Source organism: Echiichthys vipera (genome assembly GCF_963691815.1).
Source record: "Echiichthys vipera genome assembly, chromosome: 18".
Classification (NCBI taxonomy): Eukaryota; Metazoa; Chordata; class Actinopteri; order Perciformes; family Trachinidae; genus Echiichthys; species Echiichthys vipera.
The window spans coordinates 13,565,031-13,585,918 of record NC_139843.1 but is presented as its reverse complement, the minus strand read 5'-3'; the positions used below and the strand labels follow the sequence as shown (position 1 = coordinate 13,585,918).

Below are 20,888 nucleotides of genomic sequence, written 5' to 3'. Positions count from 1 at the left end.
CAAGAACACATTTTATTCTGCATTCTACATTATGTTTCTTACATTAACCTTAATGATACACTTTGCATTTGTATATATTAATCAGATGTTAATAAATAAATAAGAAATAAATGTATTTCGCTCCTGATGCTCTGCCTCCTCTCCCAGAATTTAAGTAGTCCAACTGTGCACAGGATGGATCTTTCCGTTACCAGTTTTGGAAGCATTTTTGCAGAACATCTTGACATTTATGCAGCAGAGGGAACTGTTTTCATTGTTTTCAAATAAAATAAAAAAGAGAGACAGCTTTACTGGAAGCTGCGAATTACCGATTTCAGCTTTCAGAATTCAAATATTATTTATAGGCCTGTAATAAATTATCACAGAGGAGTCAAAGTGTTGCTGAGAAGCAGTCAGTGGATGGATTTGTATGATGAAAAAAAGAGCTGAAAGACAAAGCTAAAATAATCCGTAATGTGTTGTCGGACCCAGGTGTAGATGTTTTATTTGAAAAGAAACTTTATTTAAGAAAAAAGCATAATGTGTCACATTCTCTGTCCCTCCCCCCAGCCACAGCCTCACTTCCCCAAACCGATCCATTGCTGTTCCCTCCCCATCCACCAGATGCCCTCAGACTTCTCCAGCTGCTCCAGTCACCTGACTCCCTCATCCACCTGCTCCTCTGTCTCCACTTTCCCTCATTAGACCAGCCCATTTCTGCACATTCCCTGATTGTCAGTGTTATTATGTTATTCTTGCTCTCTAGCTGCTCAAATACGTCACCTTCCTCTTTTGAACTGCTGCCAGATCTTTTGAACCTTTGGATCTTTAAGTGCCGTGCTGTAAGCTTATACATACTTTCACTTTGCATTGTTGTTTGGGTCCAATACTGCATTTCCTGAGTTATGACGATGTGAATAGAGTAGAAACAAAAATGATTTTATTTATTTGACAAGATTTCTACAAGAGAGGGACACACATTTGTGTAATAATGCAGCACCCACGTCTTATTTCTATTTAAATAGAACCATTATATACAACCCAATAATGTGGGTTTCCCCTTAGCTGTTCAACTGCCTCCCCGGGTGATCTTTGACCCAAAGAGCCCTGCAACCACCATATCTTGCCTTCCGCTCCTGAGTGTATAACTTAAAAGACTTGTTTGAGCCCCCCCCCCCCCCACACTGTCTCTCTGAACCTCATCCACAATGGGGCTTTGTGGCTTCTGCTGTCACCACAGTGTGAGTCAAAAGTCCCCTGTGTCAGATGCCTACACCCTCCTGCAGTTTAATGGCCTCACCCACCTCCGGTGCAACAGCTTGTTGGGTTGTCTTCATTAAAAGCACTCAGCAACACTCAGTAATGCGATCTCACTGACATTTGGAGTGTAAAGCTCGTTAAACAGGGATTTTAATAATGTAAATGAAGTTTCCTGGAATAAGAAGCAGTTACACTTCCATAAAAAAAATGTTTTATCACAAGTTTGTTAATTCTTTGGCTGAGAATTATTTGTTTGCAATGCATTTGGTTTTTATTCCCTCCTAAATGACATAGATACTTTCTGTAGTTGTCGTAATCATCCGTGTTTTGATTTAACACTTCAGTTTGTTATGCCAACACTGAGGTCTGACAATATGAAAAGGAAATCTTATTAAAATTTAAACATTCAGAAAACAGTACCTTTTTTCAAACAACTCTCTAGGGTAAAAAAATTATGGTGTACCAAACAGACGAGGCAGCCCTGGGGAAAACTAGAGCAGTAAAATGTGTTTTGTGATTGGCGCTTTTCAGTCCACATGATATTCAGCTCAAGGGGTTAAACATTGAAAATAATGTTGTTATAAAAATGGCGTTTTCTGAATTTCATAATCATTATTTTAATGACTTAAACAATGCATCATTTAAAATGCAAATCTAAAAGTCCAGTTTGGCAGCATTAAGCTTTGACTGCATCGGCATCTCACCTCTCATGTAGTGTCCTATTGTGTTTGTGTCTCCGCACGTTCATTCTCTCCCAAGAGCATCACTGGTATTATCTTTCCCTCTCGCCCCTCCCCCTCTTCCTCCTCTCCCGTCTTTAATTTCTGTCCATCCTCCAGGGTCCAAGTGAGTCATGCCATTAGCACAAAATGCTGCCCTGCTAATGGTAGGCCAGTTTCCGCCATGTCCACTTTATGACAGACGGCCATTTATGCTGTTGCCCCTTTGAAGGCATGTGGATATTTATCATCTGTGACAGCAACACTGATATTGTTACCACCTTTTGTGTGTGTGTGTGTGTGTGTGTGTGTGTGTGTGTGTGTGTGTGTGTGTGTGTGTGTGTGTGTGTGTGTGTGTGTGTGTGTGTGTGTGTGTGTGTGAGTGTGTGTTTGTGTGTGTGTGTGTTTGTGTGTGTGCGTGTGTGTTTAACAAAAAACTTAAAATATGCATTTACTGATTTTTGGCCACTTTGGGACAGAAGAAACAAGTTTTAAAAACAACACTGACACAGATTTAAGTTGATATGGTGCGCTTCGTACTGTAGCAACATTAGCATTCATTTGGAGTCGTGTTTCTGTCAACATGTCACTCCCAATTCGTCAGATACGGCCACTGGGCCAAGACCCCTTGGTACCCCTTTGGCTTAGTTTCAACATGCAGGGTATGGTTGGGTTAAAGCAACAAAACTTAATGGTTAGGTTTAGGAACATATTGTGGTTTGATTGGTTACTTACGTATGTAACATTAGTTAAAGAGGTATTTTGCTGCAGCTCTGTGCCATGGCAGTGAGTTTGGTTCTCTCTGTGACCGTAACGCACAGAGCTCGGAGCACCACAAAGGTCGCTGAGATCCTTGGATGATTTCAAATGATGTATTTCACATCATCACAAAATGCCAAAACTTCGGTGGATTTTGGTTGACCTCAGCTGCTAACTCCTGCAGAGATTCCCGCCACGGAGGGAAGCCAAACATTGTTCATCTGCCCACATCCACAATATAGAGCTGGTTTAAAATGAATAACTTATCCCTTTGCATTATGTACCTAACTTACGTAGGTTATGTATGTAACAGTATGTTAAAATAAGTCATCGTTGACTCTTGGTTTTACACGGGACACAAACAGCGGTCTGGGTTAAAGCCCTGTTTTTTGACCCATCCGTCCTCCCTATTGGTCACTTTTACACAGTCATTTCACTGCGCTACAGTTGAGGAGTTGAAGGCCACCAGACGCTAAAGGCCACTGACCAGTTGCGAGTGAGAAAGGGTCAGTTTCTGTCCACCTGATTACAGCAAATCTGATATTAATTTTCATTTTAACTGTGTTTTGCTCCCTATGAACTCTTGAGGTTAATATCTGTCTCTTTAGATACTTAATGCTTCACTATGTTCACTAGCTAGTCGCTAACATGTACTGTCTGTGGTTTGGTTTAGGGCAGGTAGTGTACAGTGAGTTTTTAGAGCTCAGTTGCCAAAAACAGCTGCCTGGGAACGATGAAAGGCTCAAGAGTGAAGCAAAACATCAAAAAACAAAACAATGACCCGATAGATGCTAAAATGCTCCGTAGAAGTGAGAGGGGCGGCAGTTGGACGATAAACCTTTGTGGGTGCATCACATTGACCGACCTCTCAAGTAGTCATTAATAAAAATGTTGATTATAGCATCTTTAAATAAACCACAGCTTAACTCATCACATTCTGTGTGTTGACGAACGTTACTACAACTCCAGTTACCATGACCACGTTTGTGTTGATTATGTTTAAAGAAATATTTTTCACATTATATTAAATTTCCCCAAAATTAGTTTCAAAAGATTTTATTTTGTTTGGGTAATGGTGATGAGAATATAAGGATCACATTTGTCAAACATACCATCATATCCATCATTATTATATTCAACCGCACATCAGAAATAAAGAGCTTTGGATATATATTCATTACACACCGTTTTATTTTCATTAAAGGGATCCAAGGCCTTCACAAAAGGGTTGACTCTTGGTAGCTATACAGTACTAACACAACACTCAACGACAACAGAAACAACACAGAGGACTTGTGTGAACGAGTGAAAAGACAAATAAATAAGAGCTGAAAGACATTTCATACGAGATTAAACTGAGATGCATCAACGAAACCAATAGTCAGAGGAAAGTGAGCAGAGGATAAAACCCTGCAAAGAACTCTTTTGTACAATACTCGATTCTTCTCTGCAAGTAGCTGATTGTCTATTGCGGCTTATTTTTGGTCATGCACAGTTGATAAAGTCATTGCTATTGTATTGACAGTGTTGCAATAATTTCACAGTTTTTTCCTTTTTTATCTCCTCTACTTCCAGCTTTGATTGTCTTTAAATGTTTGCATTTGATGGTTTGATGGCAGCCTCTATTTGCTTACTGAGTAATGATTCTTGATTGTCACTGGCTGATAAATATGGTTCATTAGTGTTGTATAGAAAAAGGTCCCTGCCAATTAAAGTACAGATGGCTGCTAAATCTGCTATGGAATTGCTTTTGTTAGATCAGATAAAAAGTCCTCATATATATATTTCTATACAAAACAAAGGTAATCTAATTGCTTTATGTAGTTTTTGGCAAAAGTCATCTGTAATACCTGTAAATATGTCACTATTTTTATGTTCTGCCCATATCAGACAATGCCTGATACCAATATTGGTATGGTGCGTCCATACTGATATTGTTTCTGTGCTTAGAGGATGATTTGAGTCCACCACATGCTACATTCTCCCCTCCAATAACATCTGACAATAGCCCACAGTTATCTTCCTCATACACAGATGTCTGTACAAAAATATGCAGTATCAGTCTTAGTGTATTGTTGCTGGCAGGGTAGGCAGGATTTTACTTTTTTTATGGTATGTTTTTAAGTTTTAGTAAAAGTGATTGCCATAAGCAAGTCTAAAATCTTCACAGTAGCCTCACACAGCTTATGCTTACAGAACAAGCTTGCTATCACAATATCACTGAGCTGCTCAAGTAACAAGAAACCGTGGTTACACTTCACAATACAGACATCTGCTGGCATTTACTTAGTACCACTGAATCACTTATTGAGGCAGTACCCATGAGGTTTCTTTATGGTAAAATGATAAGCCTAATTTTGCAATTTGATCAGCATATAAACAAACAAATCTTACCTTTTTTTTACTGATATTTGAAAACTTCTCGGCTAACTTTAAGGTTCATGAAGCTATTTTTAAATTCTTTTTTTTTAACAAACTTAGACATTTAAAGGAGTGGTGTGTAGGATTTAGTGGCATCTAGGGGTGAGGTTGCACAATGCAATACCCTATTATTGTTGGGCAGTTGGAATTGTAATGTTAAAGCAAACACATTATGATAATAATAATAATAATAATAATAATAATAATAATAATAATAATAATAATAATAATAACAATAATAATAACCTACACCGGAAAACTCTTTTCCTATAGACACACTTGTAGAGAGGGACTGGCCTCATTTCTGTCCGTGTCATGTTGCAAGTCTGCTGCCAGCAGGGTGGCAATCCTCTGTATCTCCGCTCATGGAAAGCGTGAGTAAAAACCAAAATAATAAAATCAGTAGGGGTGTGATAAAGCCAGAGGAGCAATTAACACCTACTTGGAACCGAGCAAATTATTATTTAAGAGCTTGGCTAAGAATGGCATCGGAGACAATCTGTGCATCTTTAGTGTGAACACATTAGTTTTTGAATTTATTATTTCATTTCTACCAAAACACCTCCGTAAATCCTACACACTGCTCCTTTTAACTTTATTTTAAGTTCATGGGCAGAGAAAGAAACTCAAGACGGTCTCCTTCCACCTCTGTGGATACACTTTTTAATACGTTTAACAAAATCATCTGAGCTCAAAGGTCCTCAAATCGGCTTTGGCTCCGTGTCTTTCAGACAGGTTTTTTGTTTCCTATCTAGTGCTCTGTATTATTAACACAAAAACAAAATCCTAAACACACCTCAAACCGATCCTACTTCTAATCCTGAGCTCTGCCCTATGATTAACACACTATCCAAACAAGAAGTGTGACCTGATAATACTAAAGCAAATACCAGTATGACCAGAGTACTGTCAAGTGCAACCAAAGCTGCTCTTGGCTGAATTTGTAAACATTTAATGCATTTTCGGGCTCTGCAACTCACTGAGGCCCCCTCTACAGCTCAGTCCTGTGCTTTCTTAAAACCTGTGTCCCCATATTTTGTTTTCTTGACACTTTTTTGTTACATGCCCTTTTTTTTTGTTAGATTGTCTGTTGTTCACTGTAATCTGGCCCAGTACTGACCCAGGTTATGACTCATGCTCTGCTGCTCAGCTCCTGGAACCTGGACCGGCACTGAAACGCCGGGTGATATGAGCCCTGAGAGGAAGAGAGGGAGATGACAATAAGTCAGTGTGTGTGTGTGGAGTTTAGTTTCAGCATGCAGTCAGAGACAAAACACAAACATAAAGTCTCTCCCGAAAGGTTATTTTTAGTAATACTGTTGAGTATCATGTATTGTTGTGATGATTTGATGCAAGAACAATCCATTCACTTTTACTACTGCCACTTGGCTACTGAAAGTTGTTTTATATGCCAGTGCCAAAGAAAACTATTCAGAGTAAATGTCTCCTCCCCGCAACGATAAACCTTATCTTCCGCACAATCACTCACCAGTGTTGGAGTTGGCCGAGGACGGAGTCTGCAGATGAGGGGAGGAGTACGCCGATGAGTCAAAGCTGCGCGGGGCAGAGGGAGAAGGAGGTAACATGCAGGAGTAGGAAGAGGCCGACTGGGGGGGGATAGACTGAGAGTGGACAGAGAGAAAGATTTGGGTTAGATTTATACTGAAACAACAAACAAAATGACATGAGGGAACCTTTTTAAAGTGGTTTGTAGTCATTGCCGTGTACTCATGTCAAGGCAGTTTCACTAACTGACAGCATGGTTTCAGTTTATCCACATGGCGGTGCTAGAGCAGTGGTTTGTGGTAGGAGTTAAGCAGAGCAGGCCAAATATTTTGTATTATATAAACTGATAAATCTGATTTGATCTGATGTTTGTATGTTCTGTGTTCTCTTCCTACCAACCTAATGGGTATCCAAATACAGAATAACTAATCAAGAGACAGTCTGCTCACTTTGACTTTTATTATGATTTAATACACGAACGTTAAATAATATTCTGTGTATTCAGTTTGTCTAATGTTTCTGTTTTGAAGTTATAGCGCGTGACATCTCATAGAAGAAGAGAGCTGAGCCTGTGTCTTAATATTCATTTAAAAGAAAATGTGTGTGTTTTCCTGCTGCTGTTGACGCCACGACGATAATTTAGTACAATCAAAGAAATGAGGATGATGAGTAAGTTTGTCCCTGTGGAAAATGATCAGTCTCAGCTTTTATAGATTATATATACATGTGACCCAACGGATTCTTTAGGTTCTTCAAACAGTGAAGCTTTAAAACTGTGCTTGGACTGCTGAGAAATCTACTGGATAAGCTTTGTCAGATAAAGACAGGGTTGTAACAGTCTTTGTTGTATTGTACTGTTTCATTTCCATTACGTACAGGAAGCCCTCCCAGTCAGTAATCTTCTTGAGTAATGGGTGCGGCTATTTTTGCTGAATGAACGTCAAAATTAAACCCCATCGGAATCAAATTTGAGAGATCGCGTTGGCGTATCTCCACTCTTGCTTTAAGAAAGTCAAGATTTAATTTCAAATAGCTATACAACCTTATACATTTATTTACAAGTTAGCTTCCTTTCAGCTTGTCACATTTGATAATTATTATTAAATGATAATGGCATGATAATGGCATGGATAGTGGCAGGAATATTATAATTGTAAGTACTTTGGCCTGGCATCATTATTATTATTGTTATCATTATTATAAGTAATATAGTATATGCCACTATATAGTATAGTGTGTGTGAATGTGCACATAATAATAATTACTGAGGTATTTTTATTTTATCTTTTATTTTTATAGCTATATTTCCTGCTCTGGCACGCCGGAGGCTTAGTTTTTGTTGTACATATGGAGTTGTCCGTATAATCCTGTATGGGACGGGTCATGGACTACATGACCAGGCACGAAAATAAAAAATGAATTCATTCATTCAGTCGTCGAGACATTCATTTTTTCCCTTTCATTCATGTCATTCATGAACCTTTTTTGATGAGACACCTCCCAATTCCAAACCTTGTATGTTTTTCATGAATGTTTCTGTTATCGTTTTTGTGTTGTTTGTTGTTGTGGTCCACCTAGCTTTACCAGAGCCCCGTTCGCCAACATGTGCTGACCTTCATGGTTACCGTAGCCACCCATCATACTTCACCCTGCCTGGAAATCCCACCCTCGTTTCCACCGCATACCACTTGGACATGGTTTTGAGAGGCTATCCGTAGCAGCGGTATTTATTTATTCATGTATTTATTTATTTTCATTATGGTATGCTTTATACTCTTGATGTAAAGGAGTTAATAAACTTCGCTCTGTCACGATGACCTGCTTCGGTGAAATTTAGGAAGGTGGAAGGTGCTGATGAATGATGAATGATGAAATGTCCAACCTGAACTCCAGATGAGAAAACTGACAGGGAGCTGTAGCTTGGCAGGGACGACTCAGCCTGACTCAACATGGACCCTGGAGAGAGACACACGCACAGGGCAAGATGGTAAGCACACACACATTTGCACACACAGACACACACACACACACACACACGCGCACACACGCGCACACACACACTCACTCACTAACTCACTCACTCACTCACACACACTCTCACACACACACACACACACACACACACACACACACACACACACACACACACACACACACACACACACACACACACACACACACACACACACACACACACACACACACACACACACACACACACACACACACACTCACACACACACACACACACTCATACACACACACACACGATGGGAACCTCTCGCAGTGGAAATATAGATGCGCTCTAATGGAAAACTAATGGTTTAGCTGCCTGCAAATGTCACTTAGTGGTTTGTAATAACAAACTGGTAATATACTGTATATAAATCATAGAAAGCGGATGTAAATATATCACACAGGTGCGGTATGAATGAGCCAATGAACACATATATTGTAGTTAGAGTGTGTTTTTGCAGTAGTGACCTGAACTGCTGCCGTGCTGCTGATGATAGACAGATGTGTTGAAGGAAGTGGTCAGAGGGGCTTGGCTCTGTGAACAGGAAGTCACGTTCCCTGACCTCCTTTGATTGCGCAGTTTCTCCTCCCTCCTCCACTTGGCTCTTCGGTTTGAGAACCACACCTGTCAATCAAAGAGATCTGTCAGACTTCTTCTTTATCGTAACAATCTGCGTTTTGTTACAGCTCGAGCATCAGACTTGTCTCACCTGTATCCTGGCCTCTGGTAAATCAATCTTGTTTGCCAATCTCTCCCTCGCAAAGACATCTGGGTAATGTGTCCTTTCAAACTCTGTGGAAGATATTAAGTAATGTCAAACACGCAGTGTGGGTCGTTATCGAGGATGACAGGACTACTAGGGAGCACCTTGCCTGATAACCCTTGCTGCGGGGTGTTAACATATTTGTAATTCCTGTGTTTACGGGAAAAGAAAGCTCAAGCTTCAAGTGATTCAAATTTGCAATTCAATTTATCACCTGTTAATTATCAGATTATTTTGACCACATATAAAGTAATAACTGCTTAAGATCAGCATCACTAATTATGTTGTAATGGAACACACAAATCCAGGAAGCTGAGATGTATCCTTACAACCATATTTGAAATATTTATCTGTTGCACTTTGTATAAATTATTTATCATTATGGAACATGCAGAAAGTTCAAACGAAAGGATTCAAGTTGAGGAACTGCCTAAGCACTTTATTCCAAAGTAGGATGCCTAAAATTGTATTTATGAATGAAGAATGAGGAAAAATCCTTTTTCATTGTGTCATTATTTATTCTCTCAATTCTGAAATTTGGCATTGTGTCACTTATGAGCAGAAATGTTTTATTAAAAATCAACTGAGTTAAGTGCATTCCTGACTCAGTCACTGTTTAAACGGCAGCGAGTTTGTATCAACGAGACTTTCTGTATCAGTTCTCATTGTGGCAGTCAATTTAAAGTTGACAAACTGCTGACATTTTTGTTGTTGACAAGTCTAAACGAGAATACGCCTCACCCTCTAACTGACAGTCTGAGTCACCCTAATAAACTCTGAAGTTTCAGGTCTGCTAATGGAGACGCCTTTATAGATTGAACTGTCTGCACTTTAGATGTTTAACATAAGTTTAGCATGTCAATGAAATGTCAACAGAGAAACCAAAACAAATCAGTTAAGACAGAGTTGGTTCATCTGAAAAGGCATCAGTATATATTGCTGAACATATAATATTAACAGGTTAGCAGAGTTGTCTTACCGCTGGTAACGCATGGTTAATAAATCCATATGCACAAAGATGGCTTTAGAAATTAAGTCTGTCCCACAAATTGCTGTAATTGGCTTGGTTATAATTGGCGTCTGTGTCAACACATGATTGTTATTGTGCCTTGGCCGTGCACTGAGGTCAGTGTACCTCATTAATGTCATTTGCAGAGAATGACCACAGTGATACATTTCTGCTCGGCTGCACAGTGGACATTGCGTTCTTATTTAGCTCAAGGGGGCTGCTGCAGCCATATCCAGTCAAGGGTGGCTTTCTGATCCCTCTTTTCGGATACCGAGCTACGAGGCCCCGATCTCAGTGCATAATACAAGCGCGGCAATGATGCATTATCAAAACTCTGCTGTTCATGCTGCCGGGGGCTTCTTTGGAGCAGATCAGGAATATTTACGAAGTTGAGATCATGGGTAATTTGCCTCTTGAAGTGATCATGTGTGACAATGTTTTCTCTCCCATGCAGGGATTAATAAAAAATCCTTATCATTTCTCATATTTATGTCCCGTCATGTACCAAAACGCTGTAAACAAGGTGTAAAGACTAGGATCCAATAACACAGGTGATGGCAAGGGGGGGGAAAGCAGCAGGACAAGCTGCGCGCTTCATGACACACTCTGATCTGGTCCGTGCCCATGGAGGGCGGCCATTGGCTGAAAAGCAGAGGGAGAGCTGTGCTGTGCGTGCTTGCATGACCTGACCTTTCTCCAGAGCCTCGATCTGCTCCTGTGTGAAGCTGGTCCTGTTTCTCTGCAGCTTCCTCTTGAGCTGCAGCCTCAGCTGAGACTCCTCGCCCTCGTCCCTCTCCACGGGGACTCCTCCCCCTCTGCCTGTCCCCCCTCCGCCCGCCTCCCCCCCCATGCTGCCCTCCGTGTCCAGCAGACAGCCCTCAGACACTGGTAGAGAGGAAGGTGACAAAAGAGACGTGGGAGTGTCAAGAAAATATCTACATCTGAGAGTCACATTTTTGGAATTAGAAATGTGCAGATTCATGCGTTGAACTAACAGGAAGTCGGTGAGATGGCTGTACATACATACATGCGTATAAGTTTACAAGCCAAGGACACCTGTTTTTAGTGTTTGCTTTTTAGAAAGATTTGTTAAAATCTTGGAACTGTTAAATCTTGCATCAATAAAAAACACCATAACAACTGTAAGGGAATGTGTTTCCTGTAGAGTATGTATGTAAATATACAATAACAAATTGTGCCTTAAATATCCATTTTTCTTTTTATTCATTTGCTTTTTTAAATGTATTTAATTCATCTATTTTTCTAATCTGCTGTTGCCCTTCTGGTTTTTTTAAATGTCTGAATTTTGCAGTTTGTCTTATTGTCAGAATACTATTGCGTAATGTGCAATTTGTTCAATAAATACTAATAAAAACAAGTGTTAGTTGCTTTTAATGTGGTTTAAATTTTGTGACATTTAACTGCTGATCTGTGAGCATCGACATATGTTACAAAAATCTCCCCTCACCTGTGCTGTGTTGTGTCTGAACGCTGGTGGGGTCATGGTACCAGTTGTTAGGGCCGCTCCAGTTTGAGCCGCTCTGCAGGTTCAGCATGGTTAACTTCTCATACATACTACGAGTGTCCAAACCACCATGAAGAGAAATGAAGGAGTCCTGTCCTGTGTGTGTCCGCCCCTGTTTACTGTCACCTTTGGCTTCTCTCTTCCTCCAATGTTTCCTCCTGGAGGGGTAGAGGGGGGGGGGGGGGGGGGGGGGGGGTAAGGGGAAGGAGGAGAAGAAGAAGGAGGAGAAGGAGGAGGGGTTCATATCGCATGAGTTCACACATGGTCGGCATTGTGACGAATTAGCCTCATGATGACGGACAGAAACGGAGTTAGTTACATGCCCGCTGTCGTAACGTGTGTGTGTTATACATTGGTATGCTAGTATACCATGGGGAGCAAAGGTACATTAGAACCCACTCTGAAAGCCATGACATTTATTATGCTACTTGCTTTTAGCTCTATCTTTGCTGGTATAAGCACGACCTTGCATGCACACACACGTATGCATGAAAAGATACTGCATTTGCACACACACACACACACACACACACACACACATACACATACACTCACACACACACACACAGTGGCTGTCTGAATAATATCTCCCCTAAAGCATTCAAACCAAGCCGATGTTTAACTTTCTGTATAAGACATTAAGTGCTCAAGTATGTCCAAAAGCATCATTATCAACCTAAATAAAGACATGTCTGAGTCTGAGATAAAACAAAAGCTTTCCTTAGCTCCTCTTATCTTATATAACATTACACATTTATTGTAGAAATGTCCTCTTTGGGAAAAAAAATGCAAAGGCAGTTCTGAGCCTAATCTCACAAACTACTGCAGCCGCACAATGTCAAAGGTCAAACTTCATTCATTTGGATGAAGCAGCCCTGGAGCAACAAATTATTCATCCGATTTTTTAAATTTTTATTAAAACCCAGACATATTCTATGACAGCGAAGAAACTTGTTGTCCGTCCCAATGCCTCTGCCAAAGCCCAAACTAAAGAAGTAACCTCGACGATAAAAGCGACGAAATACTAGATAAAAATACTAGATTTTTGCAAACTTACCAAGTGTCCAGGTGCAATGATGCGGTGGGTCCTGTGTGTTACTTTCCTCCTCTGTGGACCTTTATTCCCCTGTTCCCCCTACGTCCCTTGTTCTCCAGCTTTGTTGACAATAACTGTGTGTGTGTATGTGTGTGTGTGTGTGTAAAGGAGAGAGTAGGAGAGAGATGGAGAGAGTTAGACAGGGTGAGAGAGAGTGAAAGAGGGAGAGGGGGGGCTCTGGAGAGAAATGCGTCTGCGGGCACTCTTGTCCTCCAAGCGATGGAGAGAGGGAGGGAGAGAGAGAGAGAGAGAGAGAGAGAGGGAGAGAGAGAGAGAGAGAGAGAGAGAGAGAGAGAGAGAGAGAGAGAGAGAGAGAGAGAGAGCCACCGAGGGGTGACAAAGTGAGTCAACATCAGTGTCAAGTTTGAACTTAATGCCAACGAGAGGAGGAGGGGAGGCCGAGAGAGTGGAGCATACAGCACAGATAATGGAGACATAGTGGATGATAAATAGATGATGGAACTCAATTATAAGCATACATTGCACATAAATATGGAGTATAATTGGCAGTCAAGTGTGTTACTTTTTTACACAAACACATGTACAACCAGAAAATTAGATATTATTAGATTAAGATCAATGTTCACACTAGTAAGGACTCATTTTCATCGACCCTTGATGGGATACTTAAAGGAGATGTTTTAAAACTTTGACAAAGCTTTGACATGTCAGCATCTGCTGTTGTATTGTGTTGTGAAATGCTGCGTTTAACAACTGCACAAAGAAGCAGCTTTTTTTTAGGCAAGAATCAAATATTAACGGAATAATTGGGATTATTAGGAAATCAATATTAACGACACTTTTATATTTTAATATCCGTTTAAGCCACTGATATAATAAATAGTTGAATGCGTCATTTTAAAACAAATGCATGTCATAACAGATATTTCTCTGTAACAACAGCGCAAACGATATTAATAATACATTATTTTATTGATCAGTTTGAGCAACTAATAATCAAGAAAACGTCATGAAAACAATTATGCAATAAAGGCATATTTCTAGATCATGATAATAAGTATCATCAAGCGAGGTATAAAAGATCATGTTACCGTCTGCTTCATTATTTAAATATTAAAGCTTTTTCATAACCACATAGTTATCAGGTAGAGTAATATTCAGATGACTGTTTCACTGACTTCTTTATTTAACTTTAATTTAATGCAATGGTTTTAAAATTGTGTAAAATGATCATCCTTATGCCCAAATATTTGTCTGATAAAGATAAGCAATAACTTTTTATCTAAATTAGCAACATTAGCAAAACATACATATTTTTATTATGTTACATAATAATATGATATATTATATATATATTCGTGTTATGGACGTTATCAATTAAAGAAGGTGTTTTACAAATGCATGTTCTGCGTTTTTTGTTGATTAATCTGCAGATTTATTTCTTAATCAATTCATTGTTTGATCCATAAAACATCAGAAAATATTGAAATACAAATATATTTTTCCAAAGCCCAAACATAAATAGATTGTTTATCTATCAAATAGATCAAGACAAGACAAGCTGCAAATGTTTGTTTTCGGAAAAATAATTGAAACAATCAATCGATGATCAAATCGATTCTGAATGGACAAGCTTTTGATTTGAGTTACTTAATCCTAGCATCCAATTGTAATTACATTCAAAATACGGCAACAAATTAATTTATTCTAGACTAGAAATGTTTACTTTTATGTATGATTTTATTCTAGTGCAATAATCACACCTATACCTGTGAAATTTTCACATTTATTCTAATGCAAAATAACATTGGATTTCTGTACCTTACTTGTTTAGTTTGAACCAGTGTTGTCAGCTATGGATGTTTGCTTGAGTTGTTTTTGTCTTAGTGATGTTTTTCCTGTCTTTTATGGCACCGCTCAGGAGTAGCACTCTTAATTTCTTTGAATTCTGTACAATGATAATAAATGTTTTCTATTATATTCTAGATAGGCAGGTATCACAGTATATTTTTTAACATAATGGACAAATAATGCACAGAGTTTGAGTAACAGATGTTCCCAGAGCACCTAGGTATTGTTCCCTGACTACAGCCGTATTGTTCTCCTGTTATAAGACCCTGAGCTGAAAGCTATGGGACAAACAAAGGCATTGTCTGGCCCCAGAGCGGGTTAAAGGAGCCCCATACAGAAACACTTAGCGATAGACGCGGTCTGGTCTGATGTAAGGTGTAAGTAATGACGCAGGTATGACCGTATATATGGTACAGTCAAAGAGTGAGAGCGCAGTAGAACTGGGGTTTAAATATATCTCTTTGCAGCGGAGGGGAGAGAAGAAGAGAGAGATGGAAGATGGAAGCAGAGGAGAGAGATAGAGAGAGTGAAGAGGAAGTATGTGACTTTGGGGTGGGTGTTGGGGCTTGGGGATGGGGAGGGTGCCAGCTTGTTTTATTTCCGGTTGACAAGACTTTGCGCTCCCTTTCTCTCTGTCGCTCCCTCTCTCTTTCATACTATGCTATTCTTTCTCCGCTGCCCCCATTGCTCTGCCCCCCCCCCCCCCACCCACCCTTTCTCTGTTACTTTCCTCTGAGACGTGCCTCGGAGAAAGGAAAGGACTTGACAAGTTCAAAGGTAAAAAGGAGTAAGAACAGAGGTGGGAGAAGCTCCTTTCGTTGATTAAAAGTACAAAACAACACCATAAAAATTCATTACAAGTAAAGTCAACTAAAAGTGCAGACGTGTTATTAGCAAAATGTATCAAAAAGTACAAAATGTGTGCTCATTATGCAGAATGACTACAAATCATTACATATTTGTATATATTATTGCATTATTATAATCACTTATTACTACTATTGATGTGTAAAGATATAATCAGCATTTTAACATGTATAGCCGGCCGAGGTGGAGCAACTCTGTCTAATATTGGCCAGCGTCATCTATCACAATGCTTCATATGTTGTCTGCATAGTATTTATAAATCAGTCAAATAATGTAGTGGAGTAAAATTCAATATTTGCCTTTATAATATGTAGAGTGTATAAAATAGCAATAAAATGGAAATACTCAGGTACAAGTACCTCAAATTTGCACTAACATGAAAACTGAAAGTAAGTGAGGGAAAAGTTGGATAACAAAACTGCTTAGTTAATTAAAAACTAATCCAAAAAATGTGCTATTTACTTCGCTAATCAGCCCACACCCCGTTTATACAGTAGCGTTTTGTTTTTCCTTCATACAGAAATCATTGCTGCATCTTATGTTCCAGTTGTTGGACTGTGGCTTAACCTATGTGATCCCTATGTGCTGAGTGCAATAACGTGTGTGTGTGTGTGTGTGTGTGTGTGTGTGTGAGTGAGTGTGTGTTTGCGTGTGTGTGAGGTGGCGCGTGCTTCACTGCAAAGATTCATGTAGCTCCAGGACATGCATTTTTTTAGTGCATCTTGTTAGTTCATTCCTGTCACCTCTCTCTCCCTCTCTCTCTCTCTCTCTCTCGCCATCCCTTGCTTTTTCAGCGCTGAAGGGGGGATGGGGAAGGGGTGGTGGACGGGCCTGGGAGGGGAGGGGAGGTGGAGGCGGCGGCGGTGGAGGCAGTCACCATGGTTACAATGCCACGACAAATATTCATCAAGTCGTTAAAATAAAAACAAACTGGAGTGCATTATAATTGCTCTTACTGACTGGATCCTATAATGCGTTCATATATTATGAGTGAGAGGAGCAGACTGGAAGGGGCTCGCACACAAAAAATGTGATTTAAAAAAAAAAAAACATCAGCTGACACATATGTTACACGCTAACTCACACACATTTCAGCTCTTTGTGTATAACTTTGTATTTCCATTACCTGTTTATGGAATTCCCTATGAGTACTTTCGTGAGTCTCTCCTCTCTTTTCTCTTTGTCCCTCCATCTCTCGCTCTTCCTCTACTGTTGTGTAGCCCGAGGCGATACTGTGATGTGTCCTCCCTCTGTCCCTCCCTCCCTCTCCCTCTCTCTCTGTCCCTGTCACCTTCAATTGCTCTGTGAAACTAGACACACTGCCTGGGGCAGGGAGGCAGGGAGGGAGGGACGAGAGGAAAAGGGAGAAGGAAATAGAGAGACAGACAGACAGTTGCATGGACAAACAGAAGGAACAAACATTTGGTGTCATTTAAAAAAAAAGGGTAACCACAGGCCAGATGATTTGCAAACACTACAGTTATAACAGTTAATTACTGTAAGAAATATTACAGTAAACAACTCGCAGCTCCTTTTACCTGTAGATTACTGTAATCCTACAGTATCTACTGTAATATACAACAGTTTATTACTGTAAGACATATTGCAGAACTGCGCTGTATAGCATGTAAGCTTTACAGTATAATAATTTAATCTGTGGTAATCAATATACTGTTATTTTAGTGTTCAAACCGTAATCACCATGAATAGTTTTTACTGTAAAATGTATTAAAGTACTGTAGAATGTAATAGGTAGAAGCTAATGATTTAAACATTTTACATTTCAAAATGAAAACCCATGGAAATTGCATAACCTTAAAATATTAAGCTTTTAATAAAGCCAATGCAGTTATAAAACATTTTATAAAACATCCAACAACAAAACAACATTCCTCTTGATGAAAAAGGCTCTCAAATCGCATGTCCTAGGACATGTACCCTGAACTCAGTTTGCTTTTTTTGGCAAGAGATGGCCATATAACATTTAATTTACTATAGTAAAGCAAAACCCTAATACAGAGAGTAGCTAACACAATTCAAGTGATGAAAATATTATGAAATGCAATACACAAGAACAATGAATCATGTCAAACCAGTTCTCAACCAGACTTACATACCATGCTTAAAGTATTCTGCCTTCAGTGTCCATCTTTCACGAGTTGTGATCATGTGCAATAGAAAGCGAATGAAAGAACAAACCTGCAACTGCAAAAATGAAGACACAGAACACGTGATGACATGAACATCTGGTTGCAGTGTAGGGTTTACCTTTGTAAAGGTGAGGTCCTGTGTGGAGATGTCATGTGGTCTACGTCAACAAGCGTCACTCAAAGTTCATGAGGTTTTTTATGAGGGTGGCCCCATGAGGATTCACAGTTGCTTCCTTGCTCTGGACCAGCTTCCCCGTCTCCTTGGACACCACCTCGTGTCTCATAATCATGAGATCTAATTTTGAGAAACTATTTTATCATTATAAAAAATGAAGCATGATTACATCAGACCAGTTGTTGCAATTATGACAGTATCTAAGTCATCTTTATTTCAAACACAGCAAAAATGAGAAATGAGACAAATGACAAACCTCAGTCTAACTCACAGAATGACAGAGTCGCAGACAGACTAATGCTCGATGCTCTATGCCTTACTTATGTGAAACTAACCCAGTAGTATCAGTCGTGGACTGGCTGGGAGGATCAGGGTGCGTTCAACATCTGCTGCAGTGGCCGACATCTGTAGAACATGGACAATGGTATCCAACGTAAGAATGAAATTGTGTGTACTGTCATAGAAAGACATGCTAAAAAAAAAACTTCAGCAACATCAGCAAGGAGTCCCTCTGCTTTCTCATCGAAGTAGGCCATAAGCAGCTGGATAAGGCATTTTAACATGTTCACTTACTTTTTATCCCAACAACAGATGTAAAACAGAGCCTATAGTTCCTTACATTTAACAACAAATCTATGGAGTATCACATTTTACCTTTCGTTGGGTAAATATACCAATAACACAAATAAAAATACATTACAAGTAAAAGCCAAGTAAAGTCAACTAAAAGTGCAGACGTGTTATCAGCAAAATGTATCAAAAAGTACAAAATGTGTGCTCATTATGCAGGATGACTACAAATCATTACATATTTGTATATATTATTGCATTATTATAAACACTTATTACTACTATTGATGTGTAAAGATATAATTAGCATATTAACATGAATGGACGGCCGAGGTGGAGCAACTCTGTCTAATATTGGCCAGCGTCATCTATCACAATGCTTCATATGTTGTCTGCATAGTAATTATAAATCAGTCATATAATGTAAGGGCTAAAAAACTTAAATATTTGCCTTTATAATGTGTAGAAGAAGTATAAAATAGCAGAAAATGGAAATACTCATGTACAAGTACCTCAAATTTGCACTTACATGGAAATGGAAATATAACCGGGGCATGTGATTCGACTGCAAATTAGCATCTGTTAAATGTAAATGACGAAGCTGGTTGACATAACCCTGTTGATTTGATTACTTAGACATTCAATCATGTAGCTATATTAAAATCTGGTAACATAGTTCAACAGAAAGATGTAAACTTTTTTCCACTCAGTATGGGGAGTATGCTAACGTTAGCTAACTTAACCTAAACCGTTAGCATACAGGCTCGCAACATGTCGCAATTTGACTAGCATCAAGCTAAGAAAATAGTCAATACAGTATATATTAAACACAAAATCAACATTCACTTGTTGGAGCAGGATGGATTCAGATGTGCGGTGTTGGAGAGGAGGAAAGCATCAGGTGGTGAAAATTCTCTTTTTTTCAAATCCTGCTCTTGGTTTTCTTAATCCTTCTACCTCGAATAAAGTCTCTTATCTTTAACATTTTATACCTTTTTTTTTTTTTTATCAATGTTGACATTGTGCTAAGGAGATGATGGGATAAGCAAAGTGATTTTGTTCAGATCAGTGTGGGGCGGGCTCAAGTCTCAAGACCAAACTGAAAAAATACTGTATTATACCTTAAGCTCGGACAGTAGCCTGCTGTTAATGTTTTGTTCCTTTTAGGCGACAACATTTACAGTATTCAGCTGTGTTAATGGAGAACAGTACATTATGGTTGAAAAAATGCATGTATTTTTACAGTAATATAGCCAAAAACATAAAACACATAATTTAACACTGAAGACAGCAAACATACATTTACACACATCCCCCCAATGAAGACAGTGTGGGACTTTTGACCTGAGCGGTTTATGGCCAAATCCTACAAGGGTGCTTCTGGATTCTGTTTATTTTGTCGGTGCTGATCAGTTCTTCTCCTTGAAAACATACCTGTTAAACTGGTTTATACTTTCCAACTGGAGCAAGGAAGTAGGCTGCTCCATGCCCCTACAAACACACAGATAGAAAGATAGATAGTTCTGAAGAATTTAAAGCGTTTAATACTTGGATTTATATGGCCCATATAGTACTGTATAATATCAAACTATAACTTTTAGGAAGAATGTCAAACACAACATGATTGTATGATTTATTGTTGTCAACTTCATTGTTTTTTTAGCCATAGATTTCACATAAATATTGTTTGCAATTGGCAGTCCAGAGTGTCACAGAAAAAAAGACTCAATGAAATCCTAAAACATAGATCTTTAAATGTTTAATGCTTTGATGTGTCCACGCTACCTGGACATTTGTAGGTGAAAAGGGAATATGCTTTATTGTTTAGGTACAAATAAATGACAATATTAGGCTTAACAACAGATTATGCTATAGCTTAATGTGCTTGAGTCAATGTCGCAAACATTTTATGGGCCTACATGATCATAAACATGTAACTCATATGACATTAAGGCTATTTAACTCAACTATGCATACCACAAATAGTGCTCCATAAACCCCCCAATGCAACACAAAAACTGTTTATATAAAAAAAAAACACGGGCTAACGGCATCACTTACTTGTCGTGGACTGAGACCTGTGACACCTTTTGTGTAAAAACACGAAGATGCACCTTTGCTGAAACAGTGAAAGGGACCGTTTATATTCAGCAAAATAACAATAATAGGACAACTGTAGCGAAATAGTTTAACTGTGAATCTGATTGGTCCCCGGTTGCAGCTGTTACATTTCATTGGCTCAGGTGTATCAGGGGGGCGG

At 39.2% G+C, this 20,888-nt stretch overlaps 1 protein-coding gene and 1 long non-coding RNA gene across 2 annotated transcripts; both read right to left on the bottom strand.

The window, feature by feature from the left end:
- Positions 1 to 6,154: 6,154 nt before the first annotated feature.
- pax10 (paired box 10) lies at positions 6,155 to 12,026 on the bottom strand. Its single transcript, XM_083933446.1, has 7 exons — positions 11,902 to 12,026; positions 11,124 to 11,318; positions 9,371 to 9,453; positions 9,129 to 9,285; positions 8,527 to 8,600; positions 6,628 to 6,760; positions 6,155 to 6,333 (listed from the first exon to the last, which is right to left on the bottom strand). The coding sequence occupies exons 1-7, from the start codon at positions 12,005 to 12,007 to the stop codon at positions 6,233 to 6,235; spliced, it is 849 nt and encodes a 282-aa protein (XP_083789572.1). The 5' UTR covers positions 12,008 to 12,026; the 3' UTR covers positions 6,155 to 6,232.
- A 5,859-nt stretch (positions 12,027 to 17,885) lies between these two features.
- On the bottom strand, positions 17,886 to 20,102 carry LOC310961185. Its single transcript, XR_014593623.1, has 3 exons — positions 20,063 to 20,102; positions 18,394 to 18,463; positions 17,886 to 18,178 (listed from the first exon to the last, which is right to left on the bottom strand). It is a non-coding gene; the product is annotated as an uncharacterized lncRNA (long non-coding RNA).
- Positions 20,103 to 20,888: the final 786 nt, after the last annotated feature.

What these genes read in the sequence shown, in the direction of transcription:
- pax10 (XM_083933446.1), bottom strand. Translation starts at nt 12,007, where the DNA reads ATGTATGAGAAGTTAACCATGCTGAACCTGCAGAGCGGCTCAAACTGG. An exon ending in GATCGAGGCTCTGGAGAAAG is followed by an intron (nt 9,454 to 11,123) that starts GTCAGGTCATGC and finishes TATCTTCCACAG; the next exon opens with AGTTTGAAAGGACACATTAC. An exon ending in TTTTCTCATCTGGAGTTCAG is followed by an intron (nt 6,761 to 8,526) that starts GTTGGACATTTC and finishes GTCCACTCTCAG; the next exon opens with TCTATCCCCCCCCAGTCGGC.